Raw genomic sequence first — 16,756 nt, forward strand, 5'->3', positions numbered from 1 at the left:
GGGCCCAGGATACCAAACAGCCCATCTAAAACTCCAGGATGAAGATAATGGCTGGACAACTAGAGCCTTACAAATCTGTGGATATCCGCATTATATCCACAGACCACTTTCTGCACCTGGGATCAGACGTGGATCTCAAAGGCAAGGAAGCAGCTGTCTGTAGTTCATAGCCTTTGAGCCTGCTCCCCGCCTTTGAGATGCACCCATCAGCTGTTTGGGGCCTTGCTCCCTCCCGTGGGCGTGGCCTGTCATTTGTTTGGGGTGCTGCTCTCCCCATCCCTCCACTGGCATGTCCCATCAGCTGTTCAGCAGCTGCCTGGAGGGGCTGACCCCTGAACAGTAATCAGCCATGGCTGGCCTCCAAACAGCTGATTGGGGCCCCAGGGCTGTGGGTGCAATAGAAAAGATAGACTGCGGATGGCAGGTCAGATATAAATTGATTCTTGTGGATGAGGCTTGAATGCAGATCCCCATTTTTGTATCTGCTCAGGGCTCTATTGACACCTTCGCTGCTTTGGCACAATAGGGCTCTCAACAATCATCGGAAAAGCTCAGCTGGGTGGGAGACAAACTTTTCTCTGGGATGGGTTAAAACTGTGGAATGAGCTCCCTCAGGAAACCTCACTACTTTCTGCTTCATATGCAGGTACATTTCTTTGGCCTTTCCTCTCTAACACACACAACAGCAACAGATTTAATTTTAAAATGTCCTCTAAACCCACCTAAACAAGACCCACTCCACTGCATATGCTTTTTCACCTGAGAATGAGATGAGTGAACAAACACGAGGAGGGTGTAGTCACGTTTCTTAATACATGACTTCAAGGCACTCAGATACTACAATCATGAGTGTATTCTATATTGAATGGAATTTGTAAGATGTCTATTGCTATTAGTAGGCATGCTTGCACGGTTTTGAAAACATACACTATAAATTAATACAGCTAAGCAGACACAATGTCAACTAATATTGTCTCAAAATAGAAAAAAAAATAAACCTCTAATTCCAAACCCTGCCCCAACACTTCCTCAACAGAAGCCTGGATAAACAGTTAGGCCTCGAAATACGTGCTTCGGGTCAGTCAGGCTTGCCAAATGAATCGGAGAAGCCCATTCTAGAGTAAAAAATCATCCACTGAGGAGGCTCTGCATTTCACACCAAGACTAACTCATCTAGGGCTGTCAATGAGGAATCGTGAACTGTTAGGATGAAACAAGAGGGGGGGAAATGGTTTCTTTTGGCCAGCCAGCACCTATACATTGTCCAACATCAATACATTTTATTTATACTTCAAAACTAACCTAAACTTTTACATCCAAAATATTAAAGATTCATATTAGTGAGACTGATGCACACTTTCTTACTTCTTTTTGAGCTTTAACTGAGTCAAAGAATGTGGTGGTATGCCACAATTTTAATTGGCATGGTGCAATTTCTTGCCTTCATCAAAAAAACAACTGATGCTATAAACACATTCATCTTCTGAGGAGGAAGGTAGCTTTCAACTGAGCAAGATTATTAATCAATGTAAAACACTGAGCAATGTCAGAATGCATTCATAAGAATCAACAACCGAGGCTCAACAATATTATTTTACCTTACTGAGATGAAAATATTGATTCCATTTACAGAATGGTCTCAGTGTTGAGTGATCCCATTCAATGTGATTTATAGTTTCTACTGTATGTGATCAGATGTCCTGATTTTATAGGGACAGTCCTGATATTCAGGGCTCTTTCTTATATAGGCGCCTATTACCCCCAGTCCCAGTTTTTCTCACTTGCTTTCTGGTCACCCTACTGTATACTCACTTTCCTCAGTTTTTAAAGATACTATTGAATCAAAGTCCACTATTTAGTCATGAACTACATATCTTAACAAAATACGTCACTACTTTAAAATCCTTCTATAGTGGTGCCATGAGATGCCTGGTTAATAACTATTTGTGAGGGATAAGGCTGCTTTCCAGTACAAGGCAAGTCTTCAGTGTAGACTGTTTATAAGAACCCTACCTAAATTGTTCTCACCCCTCCCAGCCTTCTTGGATTATCGATAGACACAAAACCGTTTCCCCCCCATCTTATTAACTCATTGAAAACCATTCAAAATATACTTCACTTGGGCATTATTTTTACTAAAGAATATTGTTTTGTGCTTTCATGTATAAAATAGCTTGTTCCACCACTAAATATTTTAGCTACTTTACAGGATAATTCAGATGAGGCAATCTTCCCCCCCTCCCCCCCCCAATAATTATTCCTCTAATTTTGGTATCCTCTACAAATGTAATCACTTTACTGCATGTGCTCTAGCTTGGCCTTAAGTCATTAATAAAACTAAGCATTTAACCTCATATGAACCTCTTTACAAAATTCTGTGAGGAATGCAAACCGCTAATTTAAATCCTGTGCATTTTCACTAGTAACAAATTTCTATATATTAATACCTCATTAATATTGGAAACATTTTTTTACATTCTTCCTGCATTAATGTTTGTGTACAGGGTGGAAACTAGTCTCTTCCATTCATCTGTCACTTGCTTTATAAAATACTCCTGCTTATCTTTTCTAACTTGGTCAAAAACACAGAGAATCTCTCTTCTTTTTTCCTGTAAGTATAATAGTTATGCTTCAGATGCGAGCCAATGCTGCCATCTAGCGTAAACATGGTGCAAGCGGTTAACAGACATAGAACTATTGTACAGTCATTCACACTAGCTCTATGTCTGCAGAGCCAAACTTAGTTATGGCTTTTCCTAATTTTTGAGTACTTGACTTAGAAACCTTACTGTCTCTGAACACTTTGTGTGTGTAATCTTAGTTTTTTTTAAAAAAAAAAAGCAAAATGAAACAAATGATATCATCATAGTGACACCCACATGGTTCATCAGTGGATCCACCACCCTCATCTCTGCCACTTTCACTAACAGAGTGACTTCTAGCAGTTGTAGGTTGTCAGTCTCTATGTGGACCAGCTCTAGATAGGGATGGGACACTTGGCCAATAGATTTCTCAGATATTTGCTGAAACCAAGGAAATGGTGAGACTCGGGAATCTTGGGTTCCATTCCAAGCTGGAAAGCTGCTGTACTGGACAGAAACTCTTTTGCCCTGTCCCCTCCAACTGGTTCCCAGTTTCCACCTTTCTCCTCTGCCAGCTTTGAGTCCTAGGCTCTCCCTCCCACGGTTCCTTGTCCCAATCTCCTCCTCCTGTCCTGAAGCAACAAAGGAGACATTTGCTGGATTCTAAAAGAAGTCCTGACCTAAGAAGTTGGGTCAGTAAGACTGCTGAAAGCACGTAGTAAGAATTCTGCTTTGAATTTAATATAGTTTAAATTAGGCACCAGTTGTATTTTATCTTTATTTTTCTTGCAACCATTTCTGACTTTTATGTCTCTATACCTGTGCCATCCTGGCAAGAGTATGTTTGGGATGAATCACTTCCTCATGTTGAGGGCTCTAGGCCATGATTTGACAAGGCATTTAAGTACATACCTAAGAGTGTTGTTTTTGTAGCCAATAGGCTATTCATACCCTTAAAGTTAAGTGTGCACTTAATTGCTTTGCCTTTTCAAGAGAGGTGCCATTGAACTCCATCCAGGACCTTAGGCAAGAGCAAACTTTAGCTGAAATCTACTTTGTTCTTCATCAAAGCACCATCTCCTCAGCCTCTTTCCACTTTTTCTGACTTGAACAATCATTTTTAAGATATATTTTTTTCTCTTTGTGAGCTGTGAGGCTTTTTCTGACTAAAAGAAGCAAGGTTTTGTTTGGATTTCTTTTGCATCCTTTGAACAGTCTGCCCTGCTTCTAAAATCTCACAAAAAGTTTAGTGCTGTACTGATCTAGCCAATGACCTAAGAGGCATTTCTTCTTGTAGAGGGGAAACAATTGGTGGGACATAAGGCATCAATAATGAAGTATTGGCAAGTGTTCTCTTCAGTTAATCCTGATGGTATAGATGACACTATGACAAAAGATAGTCTCCTGTAGTCGCAACATGTCTGACTACTTTCATGCTTAACATAAGTGTATGGCTTAGTTGCAAAGTCACTTACCTAAAGAGAGTTTGTACATTTACAATAGTCTTGGCATCTGCCATATAGTCTTCCTCAGCACTCATAGTACTTTCCTTGTCCACAACCACCATGTTGGCAGTGAAGGTCACCCCACATTTTAGCAAATCATCAAGGCTGTTGTAAAGAGGAACAGAAAATTAAAAACCAGTATAAATACATAGCAGGATAAGTATGAGTTAGGAAACACTCAACTGCAACATATCCTGAGAGTGCATCAATCTTGCATTTGATTCCTATCACTTGGTGTTTTTTTCTGAAGACACCATAACTATCTAACTTCATGCAAGTATTTCAGTAGAACAGATGCATGCAATTTAATGTGAATAATAACGTCCTTTGAAGTATAATAGAATCCTTCTGGATAGAATGCCAAGGATTACTTGTCATTCTCCATTCACTAAAAGAATATTGGTAAAGTGTGCGTGTGTGTTTGTTAATTACAAAGCCTTCCACAACTCATTACTCTGTCATTACTTGTTTTGTAAGCATCTTGCTCCCTACACAAAAGAACCTTTTCACATATCAAAGACCTGGGCACAGAGGCAGTCTGATATGCTGCTCTTCTAGCCTATCACCTCAGTCAATCTTACTGGCTCTCTTTTCTCCTATTCTCCCTCCCACTGAGGGATCACTTTTGCACAGGGCAGCTATCCAGAAGCAGCAGCAGCATTACACAGGCAACAGCAGGAATCAAGTTACTTTCAGAGCATAGCTTCCCACAAAAAATTATGTAGTGGGAACTACCTGAGGATTCCCTTTCCCAGCCCAAGGGATAAGGTCAATGTCTCTTGGAAAAAGATAAATCTAGATCCAAACTGATAGTCACTAGGAAACATGGTTTCAATATTTTGAATATACATCTAAATATTTTGAGAGTCACAAGTGTTTACAAGAGAACCTAAAATGCATTAATGTGAATTTGTGGTATATATTTAGCCTTGAAGAGGACCGTATTTAGTTGCTGGTTTTTTCCTTAACTGAAATAGATAGAATAAAACATATCTATAAATATATAAACAGGTCTCGAAGCTCCAGTTAATTTATAAGGAGCTCTTCTGCACCATTTAATAAATACCAAGCAGCCACCTCCAAGTTTATGCTCCCCATCCCCAATAAATCCTTTTAACCTGAGCCCAGATCCCTCTTCTCCAGGATGGTGATGTGGTTGCTACCCTGGCTCTCCTCCTAGCATTGAAGAAGTTTCTCCTCAGCCTTTCAGTTGCACCTGCTCTTGTACCTGGGTGTTGTCTCATTCTTTTTTTCTAGTAAATACATTTTTTTCCTTGACAAGAAGGATGAGCCATCACTATTTCTTTCACTAACGAGGAGAGGAGAGGAAAGAAACACACTGGCCCAAGCAGCACTAATTCTTTAACAGGCTGAAATGCAAAGAATCGTGCATTACTAAGGGCTTGTCTACATGGGAAAGTTTTACCAATTAGTGATATATTTATACCAGCATAACCCTCCTCCCCACCATGAGGACACTGTCTTATACTGGAATAAGAATGTCTATGTGGCAGGTTATACCAATATAACCATATTGGTTTCAATCTGAACCTTACTGGAGAAAACTTTGCTGTGGAGACAAGGGCTGTTTGATTTTAGGGCAGGAGAAATCAGGTGGGTGGGAGTAAACTGGCTGGCTGGAACCATTGCCCGTTTTGTCAAAGAGGTTGGGGAGGCCTGAGATCCTGTACTTTTCAAAAAAAAATGGGAGGAGGGAAGGAGACAGACATCGCTGAGCCACTGTTCCTTTAGAGGAAGTGAGAAGCACAGAAGGCCAAATTTTTAGAGTAAGAGAAGCTGAGAGATTGTGAGCCTTCTGTATGCTATTGGGGAAGCAGGAGCAGCATCAATGACAGAGCGCTGCAAAGATGTAAGGCCAGGAAAGTTGACTTTGTGGTGCGGAGGCTGTCGAACATTAATTTATTGATGGTGGGGAGCACAAACTGATTTGAGGGGTGCTATCCAGTATTCATTTAGTAGAGCAACAGAGGACAGTGAGGGGGATGGTTGGCCTGGCCAGTGGGGGATAACCCACCTGTTGGGGGACCCTCAGTGTGAGACTGAGGGCTTCAGGCCCAAGCCATGGAGGGTATTAGGTTAGGGAACTACTATTTTAAATTATTTTGTTCCTTTTTGGAGCTCATTAGCTGCAGGCTATAGCCCAAAGATTGAGTTAATGAGACACTCACATATCCTCTAGGGTGTCTGTCTGTTATATGTTGCAGTGAGGGCAGCTGTCTGAATCTCTTCAAAAGATTTCCTTAAACTGGAGAGGATATGGCTTGGGACACCAATGTATTTCAGCCTGGCAAGTATGCTTCATTTGGTTAAATTCTGGAAGCCTTGAACTTAACCAGTATTCATCCTCGGGTGAAGTAAATAAATAACAAAGAACTACATTTCAAAAATAACTAACATTGTTATATATGAAAATCAGCCAGCAACTCCTAAATGTCTGTGGATAATCTCTGAATTGAGCAGAGTTGGTCAAAAACTATTCTGTGGCCTTTGTTTGTGGTTGGTTTTTTTTTTTTGTTGTTCCACCCATCCCCCAGAGAACTTAAATTTTATGGTGGAAATTTAAATACCGAAATATTTTGGCTAAAAAGCAAAATATTTCAGTTTGGAAATGCTGCTATGGCACCTCATGAGCTTGTAGCTTCGTTGCCTGCCCCATTCTCCTAGGCTCCCTGGGCTAGGATCCCTGGTCAGACTAAATCTCCCGTGATTTAATATTTTTATTAAAGCTAACGTTAAAATTATCAGATACAGAGTTTAAAGAAATAATTTCTATACATCTGGGTATAAAGCATAAATATCCAAAAGTACAGTTTGGTTTTAAAAGCTATAAAATACAATAGCATGCAATCTGCAATATCCCAAATTAAGGTTAATAAATTTCATGATACCCAAATATTTGGATGCTAATTATTTTAATTGTATATCACTTATAAAAAAGTTATACTAAGAGTAGCTCATGGAAAGCAAATATAGCAATGAGTGTAGATGGTCCCTCAGTGACTGAGAATTTTAGGATAGATTGTCCTCAGTAAATACAATCCATCAGAAGAATATTTCAGTTACTTTCCTGCCATCGCTTCTCAATGGTACTCTGGCTCATTTCTCCTATTATTGTCTATGGCTGCTGCTATGTTCTAAGTAGATGCCCCTTCACCACCTGATGGTGTCCGACACCGTGAGTCGCCGCATCAGCCGAGCATAGTGCTGATCGATTCTGCATACCCGCAACACTCATTCGTTACTGGGATCCCATAAGCCCTGGGCTCCAACAATAAGCATGTGCATATGAACATCATAGCCTCTAGCTCTCAAGACATCAGCAAGAGGGGTGTATTTCTCCTCCTTTTGAGCTTGGGCACTATGGAAGGCCAGGGTTCTGTTCTCAAAAGAAACTGTGATGTCCATCATGAGGATCCTCTTCTGTTTCTTGTTCACGATGTCCAGTCACAGCTGATTGTCCATTCCAGGAATAGTGGAGTTCATGGCAACCTTCCCCTGGGGTATGGGATGGCTTTGACAAGGCAATCGTGGATGGCATTATGGCATAGCTGTGAGGCTCTGGAAAGGGGCTTGCAGCTACACAAAATGTGGTGTAGCATCTCATTGGCATAGCCGCACCTCCTCCATTGCTTGTCCCAATTCCCATGGTAGACTGCTCCATTCAGCAGAATGCAGTTGAACGGGGCCCTGTGGATGAATCTCTACTTGGCAAATTGAGTGAAATTGCTTCCAGGGAAGACGTGGTTCCTGGCATCCCATTTGCACATTACCTCAAATGCCTTGCCCTGGTCCAGCTTCTTTTTCAGGTTCTCCATGTACTGCCAATGAATGGCACCCTTCAGGGTCCTCTCCAGCATAGTTCTCGCTCTGAGTGATGATTGTGTGCTCAGTGTTCTTGACCTATGGCACCAGGACTCCCAGTTCCTGATGTTCCTCATGCCACATACAGAGACAGCGGATGTGCTTTTCCAGCCATCACTAGCATTGTGGGCACGGGTCCAAAGTGAAGCAGTCACCCCCATCTCTTCCAAATTTGCCTTTCAGGGAGTCGCTCAAGTACATGGTGACATCTTGGCTGGAAGGGGTTCTGGTGATTCATTTCCTGATGTCACACAGCACTCCCCATAGCGTTCCTCACCATAGTGTCTGGGCGCACATCATGGCGGAATGCATGGGTGATCACCAAGATGTCACATAGCACCCATTCAAGGGATGTTGGTGCTGTCCTGTCTGTGTGAGATGTACATCATTTCATGGCTGGCCTTCTGGGGAAGAAATATCCACTTCATCAATAGCTGCCTTATGGTGTTGTCTCCCTTGCTGAAAGGTATCTTGCTACAGCAGATCCCCTTATGACAAATGAGACACAGGGGATCAAGAAGGTATTCAAGGCATTGACTTTCTGCTGTAGGGCCAGCAGTGAGGAGTTGATCTTGGCCACGTCCCAGAAGATCTCCAATAGTATCCTCAGCCATTTGCAGGACACAAAAACCCGTGGGGATGCCAAGATGTTGGGATGCTTGCCCATCCTCAAGGAAGATCTTGGGATCACCCTGAATCTTAAATGGTGTCACCTGGACTGAGTCCTTCTGCTGCCATCAATATGCAGGGATGAACACTTCCTAGCATTGAAGCAGAGTCCCATCCAGTTGGCAGCTTGGTTGGTGACATTGAGCATTTGTTGGAGGTTCTCAGGGTCATCTGCAATCAGGACCAGATTCTCTGCATATGTCAAGTTATTCACTTTGTCACCATACAGGTTGAAACCACCTAGATCATTGGAGATCACTTGAATGAGCGGCTTCATGGCTAGGTTGAAAACAATGGGGCTGAGGGGACAACCTTGCTTCACACTGCTTTGGCCTGGAATTTCAGGAATCTTCCATTCTATGAAGCAGATGGTGGTAGTGCAGTCTTCATAAAGTTCCTTGACAGGTTGAAGAAAGTTTTCAGGCATCTCGTACTCTTGGAGCATGGCAAAAATGTGTTGGTCACACATGGATCCAAAAGCATTAGCCAGGTCAAGCCATGCTATGGCACATTGACTCCATGCTCTCCTGGCTGTGTGAATGGCAGTTTGAAGGACAAAGTTGAGTTTGTAACAGCCTTCACATGACATGAAGCCCTTCTGGATGGAGCTGATCGCTCCTCCGTTCATTAACTAGTCTGTAATCCTATCTGAGAGGCAGCTGGCATACAGTTTGTACATGCTGGAACAGATAGAAAAAGCTCTCCAGTTGCTGGAGTCATCTCGCTCACCTTTCTTGTAGATGAGCACAGTCATAGCCTTCTTCCAGAGAGTGGGTGTTTGGCAGAACTGACTGCACTTGTTGAAGATGGCAGTTAGTACCAGGCAACCAGGATCTTGTTTTTTCAGGAAGTTGTAGTGAATGCCATCCTTTCTTGAGGTTGTTTGTTTTGGCTTTTGTGTGTGTGTGTGTGTGTGTGTGTGTGTTCATAACCCTGGTCATTATTTCCAGTGATGTAAAGTCTTCTTCCAGCCCCCTGCTGTATCGCTAACCTGGGACAGAAGATGAAGGCATGATACGCTATGATCTTTCCTCTTGGAGAGAGAAGGTTACACATCATAGAAATCTCTGGCCCTGGAGCATCATCGGAAATGTAATCTAGCTGAGAAGCCTGGCCCATAAAAGATAATGTGGACATGAGGCAACCGCACTGTAAACTCCCAAAAGACACCATAGCAGTATTTCCAAAGTGAAATTATTTCAGTTTTGGGGCATTTAGGGTTTTGATGAGAACTGATTCCCTCCTCCCTCTCCCAGAAAAAGCAGATGCTGTTTGTGGGAAATATTGACCAGTGATCTTATTAAGTAATAGGACACCGGAAGATCATATTCCTTTTTTCCAATGTCTTATACATGTTCTTCCTACCATATGACAATACAACTTCCATGTTTTTGATGACTGTTTAATATATTTTATGCAAAACTAGTTAAAATGTAAATATATCCAGCAACCATTGCATAGATTTGTTCTTCTGTCTAAAACTGTACTGTTTTTCTGCTCTTATACACCATGAATCCAATCCAGTTTCCAGTGAAGCAAATAGTCATCCCACTGTTTTTAACAGCAGTTGTATTAAGACCCATATGAATAAAATGCTAGAGCTGGGGAGTGACTTTTTTTCAGTTAAATGTTTTTAATCAGAAAATGCCAATTTGGTGAAACCAAAATCCATTTGTATGACAGGGTCAATTTTGACACATTTCCCATTTTATTTCTTTTAAATGTTTAATTTGTTGGAATGTCATGTTTAACACTTTTTAAAATGGAAATTCCATGTTTTGGTTTGAAAGAATTTTTCATTAGGCAATTTAACTTTTAAACACTATAAACGTCAAAACTGAAATAAAACAACTTCAAATCAAACCAATGTTTTGACTGACATGATTGAATTATTTTTTAGGATTTTCAGTTCACAAAAAATGGAGACCTTGACTTTTCATCCCAATAGGGACTGGGACGTTTTTTTGGAATTTCAAAATTCTCACGGGACAGGAAAACCATTTTCTACCTAGCCCTGTGAAATCCAGTCTTGATTTTTACATTTAGTACAAAGTGCCAATGTTCTACATTAATTGGTTTTGGAGTAATGTATAATTGGTGATAAAATATAATGCCGTCCCATATTTGGTATTTATTGTTACCCATTTAACCAGCTCACATGTCAAATGCTAATCTTTCTTTTAGTAATCTACATTTCACTCTGCATTCTACCATTGTAGAATAGGGCTCTTGTGACGACCAATAAAAAACTGCATATAACAAAGTTTTATACTGACAAAATCTCAATTATTCTACTTTCCAAAGTAAGAATAAGCTTAGAATCTTCTACTTAATTTCCTACATTGCATTCAACTAATGTCTAATCACTTTTAAAAAATGACAAAAATGGCTATTTGGAATATCAGACTTTATTCCTAAATTATTAAAAACAAAAATTAGGAATATTCCCTTATCAAAGATATCTGTTGTAATTATGCCTCTTTCTTGAGTGGTTTTCCTACACAATCCTTATTCATAGCTATTGGCTGTATTCACAATACATTATTACTCATCACTTACATATGGAAGATTGTAGAACAAACTTCTGCTAATTGAGGTCCTATTTTGATGAAACTCAGCCAGGCTCTGAATTTTTCTTTTGACCAGTTCTCTGAATGTCTCCCATGGAAAACCACAGTGTAGTGGCTATGAAATTTAAAATTAATAGGAAAGATCCTCAGATATAAAATTATCATAGCTCCATTAGAGTGATGACTGTTTACACTGACTGGGTATATGTCCCAATATTTCTCTACCTTTTCACTCATAACTCTGATAGAATTAATCTTTTAGGTACCTATACTCATTCACATATTTTTGTATGGGTAAACATACCATTCCTTTTTTGTCTAATAACAGAAACTTGCCATAGGGCATAGATGCAGAGAAAACATTGGTTTAAAGGAAATTCCACATTCTGATTTAACACTGCTGTTTGATTCACTTTCTTCCATTGAGCACACTTATTTAAATTCATGTACCAAAGCCTTTGAAATGGATTTTTCATCTCAGTACAAATCTAATGGCTTGACTACACTGCCCTGCAATTTGGTCTGTGGGTTGTCAATAGTGCACCAGTTCCTGTAATTACCCAGTTTGGATGGGGTGTGTGTGTGTGTGTGTGTGTGTGTGTGTGTGTGTGTGTGTGTGTGTGTGTGTGTGAACTGAAAGATTCCTTGTTAGCATTAATATAATCCTGTTTGAAGGGGACAATGTAGTTTCAGTCCAGCAAAGCACTAAGCACAGGCTTAATTTCAGTGAGATTTTGCACACACTTAAATCTTTACAGGGTTTGGGCCTAACACTTTGTTGGACTGAGCTCAGAATGCTAAGCAACTTTCAAGATCAAGCCTTAAATGAGCAATTTGTTACGATTTTCCTTTGACCCTATAATTTCATCTCAAAATGCTCTTGTATTTTTTTACATCTATCCTGATTTTAAAAACCATAATGAACATATTTGTGCAGGTAAGATCTCTAATTTATAAACTAAGTATTCTTTAGTGGTCCACTTAAATGTCCCATTTACATTTATATGATTTCCTGTGAAAGCTATACAGTTTTCTGTGTGTAAACATTTTATAAAATGTTTAGCTATCAAGGAACAAAAGAAAGGTTGGGATAAGCTATTGGGGTATCCACATTTTGTGAAATAATCTTTGAGGTTTTTTTGCTTAACATTTAGTTGGATTTGATTGAATTATGTAAAGTTGTTAATATGTTCTTGTAAAGTAGTACGATGTACACCACCAACAAAATACGCTGTGACGTACTGTGACCATTAAATACATCAAAGAGATGGCAATCACTTGCACTTAGCCATAAACAAAAAAAAGCAAATAATAGACTGAACTGTAAAATGTACAGTAAATATTAGCGGTGTTTTTGGGACAGTCAGCTATTGCATGAATGCATATTTTCACTGAGTATGAACTAAAGATTTCTGGTGGTCTTTTTTTACATCCGTATGTAACTTATTTGTGTCTAAATGCATGTGTGCAAACCAAGCATTTAAAACACTGGACATAATTTGTCAACTGACGTAAATTGACAGATTATAGACCATAAATATATGTCAGTGTTACTTTACACAACTTCACCTACTGAGAAAGGGGAAATTTGCACTGTCCTTTAAATGAAACATCTCTACACTGGCATCAGTGTAAATTGCAGAACTGCGTCATATTACCACTAATTTAAACATCTGCCAACTTTTTTATTCAGTAAGTTCCAAAACTAATGTGAAACACTCAGCAAGGAAGATCATATAACATTTCTGGGCTGGGGATGGGGATTATAAAGTTTTCCTTTCTGAAATAGTCCCTGCAAATATTAGTAAAGTTTAACTTTCTTTGTGGTTCATAAAACAGTTTGAAAACTACATTTTCAATTTTAGCTAATTCATCTATTCAGCTTCTGTGATCATTTATATAATTTTTGAATGATTACAAATCAGATGCTGTTAAATGACATGCACAGAGGTTTTTTTTGTTTTTTTTGTTTGTTTTTTTTTTAGTGGCTTTTGAAGGCTGGAATGCAATGCACTTTAGGGTTATAGCTACACAGCCCTCCCAGCCTAGGTCAACAGAGTTGGGTTAGCAGGGCCTACATTAGTGCTCTAAAATAGCTGTAAACAGCGCTGTGAAGCTGTGGCTCATGCTGAAGCTTGGACTTTACATCTGATGTGAGCTGGGAGGCTCTCTGCTGTAGTCTCTATAGGCATATCCTAGAAGATCTAAGATAACTTTTATCAATGTATTATGAATCTCATTTTGTCACTAAGGTAAATTTGTGAATATATTTTATATGCCTCTTTTTACAATAGGCTTGATTCTGAGAAATGCTGAGCACCCAGAACTGCTGTTGAAATTGGTAGGTGAAATTGTGCCCCCATTGTAGTCTATGGCAAATCTCCCATTGACTGACCTCCATAGGACAAGTATTTCACAAAATAAGTATTGCAGATGCCCAAACTTCTCAGGATTATTATTAGAGCAAATTCTTTTTGCTTTAATCATGACTGTTTAGAAACAGGATCATGCTATAAATTTAATGAAAGAATCTCTTCTACTCTGAGTCCTAGCATGATTCTTCAGTCAAAGTGATGTCACTAAATCTACATAAACTTTTATAAATACTTGTTAGTAAAGGGCAAGCTAGAAACAGTAGGTGTTGTTTTTCAAAGCAGTCTAGGGGTTTTAGACATCCGTCTTAAATTACCATTATTGTTAGTGTATCTAAATCTCCTAGCAAACTTTAACAATCCCAGCCAATAAGTAGGAGCAAAAATATGGTTAAGATTAGACTAGAACTCAGTAGGAGCTGTTGGGTGCTCAGCATTTTTGATGACAATATGGTAATTTATTTGTGCCTTAATGTGGATTTGAGAGTGTAAATTTAGGCTTACTCCTGTTTTTAAAAAGCCTAGCCCATTTCACCTAGAGATTCAATACCAACAAAAGCATTTTAAAAGACTTCCAGATCTGCTGGTGTACTGTATAAAGTAAAAACAGTGATTCCTTTTTGACTGAGATCCTTTGGCAGAAATTTGAAATTCCAAATTACAGTCCCTTGACATAAACCATGCATGCAGGGATTTTTTTCCCCAAATACAGTCACCACACTTAAACATGCAATTACAAAGCACAGCACATGACAAACCACTGAGCACTACAAAGTTTAGAGTTCTGAGGATTATTTTACCTACTTGTCAATAGAGCCCACCATGTAGTAAACCATTGGAAACCAACAGATTGCATCCAGAAAATGCATATCTGGCCTAAGCAGCAGATGGGTTACAATGAAACACAACATCACAACAGTTGCATCTCTTCTGAAGGAACTGAAGAAATTGTTAGTTTTGTTTTGAAGAGAGAGTAGGGGAAAACTTGGAAATGTTAATTGAACATTTTAATAAAATATGAAACTATATTTCTGGGCAGTGACATTCAATGCTGTTTGCTTTGGTCATAATGAAGAATGAACAAGTTTAAATGTGCTTACATAATAAAAGTGACTAATCTTCTAAATCAGAAACTTTATGGCACAATCATACAACAAATGCTTTATTTAAAGAAAGATTATTGATGACTAAAGAGTTATTAAATTATATTTCAAAGCATGATCCAGAACAACTGAAAATAAACATCTTCTAAATGAAAATGCTGACTGGGACGAGATCCTTACCTGGTTTCAACCATTATAGCTCCATTAAAATCAATGGAACTATGTGCTTTACACCAGCTATGGATCTTGCCCTGTGACTTCTCCCTAAAAGTTCTAATAATTCAGCCATCTGCATTGTCCTTTCCCTTTCACCCTTTCTAAAATAGTTGGCTACTTCTAACACTGTCAAAATCTAGCTCTAATCTCAAAGAAATTTCATTATTAAAGGAAATGAAAGGTAAAATAGTTTTGTACTGTACTAAGTCTTATGTATTGTACCATTCATAAATCATATACTTCTTTCTTTCTTAAATGCTGAAAATACAGTGAGAGCTACCAACTGCATCTGAGGAAGTGGGCTGAAGCCCACGAAAGCATATGCCTGCTGAAATTAAATTTGTTAGTCTTTAAAGTGCTACAGAACTCTTGTTGTTTTTGCTATATACAGACTAACATGGCTACCCCTCTGCAACAGTGATAGCAGATGAAATTTTAATCCTCATGAAATTAGGACATATCCAGAAATGCACACTATTGCAAATTGCCTCATTTAACCAACTGCAAAAAAGATTCAAGAGAAACTAGAAAACCATATCAAGGGTTACATACTAATTTACAGTGGGTGAAATCCTGACCCCTTTGAAGTCAATGGCAAAACTCTCATTAACTTAAGCGGGGCCAGGATTTCACCCTCTTGTCATGAGATGTGGAAAGTGTGGTGGACTGATAATTGATTTACTGTAAACAAGGGAAGACTGCTACCAGTTTGGAGAGAACCTGTTCCAGCTGGCCTGGTCACATCTTGCTAAGGGCTTAAGCAGAGGCCACGGCTTTCATTTAATAGTGAGATTGCATAACTTTAATGGCATTTCAATCTGCAGCAAAAATAAAGGAACACAATAGAAGTGTTTCAGAGATTTTTAGAAAACAAAAGCATGGGCCTGAAACCGGAGTACAGTGAAACACTAGCGGGTACAGTACACTTTCATATGTGTTCTTAATGGCTGGTCTTATTTGAAACTTCAAACCACAAGTTTAAAAGGATAATTTGTATAGATCTTTGTGTGTATGTTTGTTTTATGCCATTTATTACTGGAATGAATAAGTAGAACTATAATACACTAACACTATTATATGCCATCCTACAAGAGATCTGTATAGGAAGTACAGTGGAACCCACTCACACCTACTTCAGACTCTGTATAGCAAAACTATTTATACTAAAGATGGGACAAAAGCACATACACCCATAAGGAGAGTAGGGCCTGGAATCAGAACCTGAATTCAATGTATACACCTGGCCTCTTTTTGGTTCAGCCTAAAGGCCTGGATCTAACAAGCCTCAAATTTGGTGGGTTCCAAGTCTGTACCTGAATTATTTACCTTATTTACCTATACTATAATATGGTCCAAAGGGGGCTGTATCATGTTCATAGTGTTAGAGGATGATTCTCTTCTACAGTACTAATAGGAAACAAGTGGGAAATTTACTCTATTTCTGTAGCTGAATGGAATAATCAGAACAGATACTATATACTCAGAAAACACTGCAAGAAGAGCATATTGGGAGGGGTGACACAATCATCGAGCTGCTAATTCCATGTGGAGACTATATGGCTCTCTCTAAAGCACACAACTATTGAGTTAGTTTTCAAACCCCTTAATATAAGCTGTGGTTGAACAGTAAGTGCTGATTTAAAGGAAAGGCAAATAGAAACCTCCACCCATGGAAGGTCAGGAATATTAAAGAAAACTAAGGTGTTACAGGACTCTCACTATAATTACTAGTTACTGTGCAAATCATATGCAAACTTGTTCAGAGGCTTGAGGAGGCTTAGGTCTGAGTCATAGTGTCTCAAAAGAACACAATGGCTCCTAATTGGCAGTTCAGCAGTGCGAGTAAAGTAGTGCTTC

General features: G+C 39.2%; 1 protein-coding gene across 4 annotated transcripts in view; it reads right to left on the bottom strand.

The window, feature by feature from the left end:
* Positions 1-16,756, bottom strand: part of KCNT2 (potassium sodium-activated channel subfamily T member 2) — a 245,565-nt gene that overhangs the window by 42,804 nt on the left and 186,005 nt on the right. For 2 of the 4 annotated variants that reach the window (XM_067535156.1, XM_067535155.1), the window contains 2 exons: positions 14,385-14,456; positions 4,058-4,192 (listed from right to left, as the gene is read on the bottom strand). In XM_067535156.1, the coding sequence (XP_067391257.1) occupies positions 4,058-4,192; positions 14,385-14,456 (207 nt within the window). The remainder of the gene's footprint in view (positions 1-4,057; positions 4,193-14,384; positions 14,457-16,756) is intronic. The other 2 variants (XM_067535158.1, XM_067535157.1) reach the window with 1 other exon arrangement.

The sequence above is a fragment of the Emydura macquarii genome, unplaced genomic scaffold, assembly GCF_026122565.2.
Source record: "Emydura macquarii macquarii isolate MOO-44397 ecotype Brisbane River unplaced genomic scaffold, CSIRO-AGI_Emac_v2 contig_3477, whole genome shotgun sequence".
Lineage (NCBI taxonomy): Eukaryota > Metazoa > Chordata > Testudines > Chelidae > Emydura > Emydura macquarii.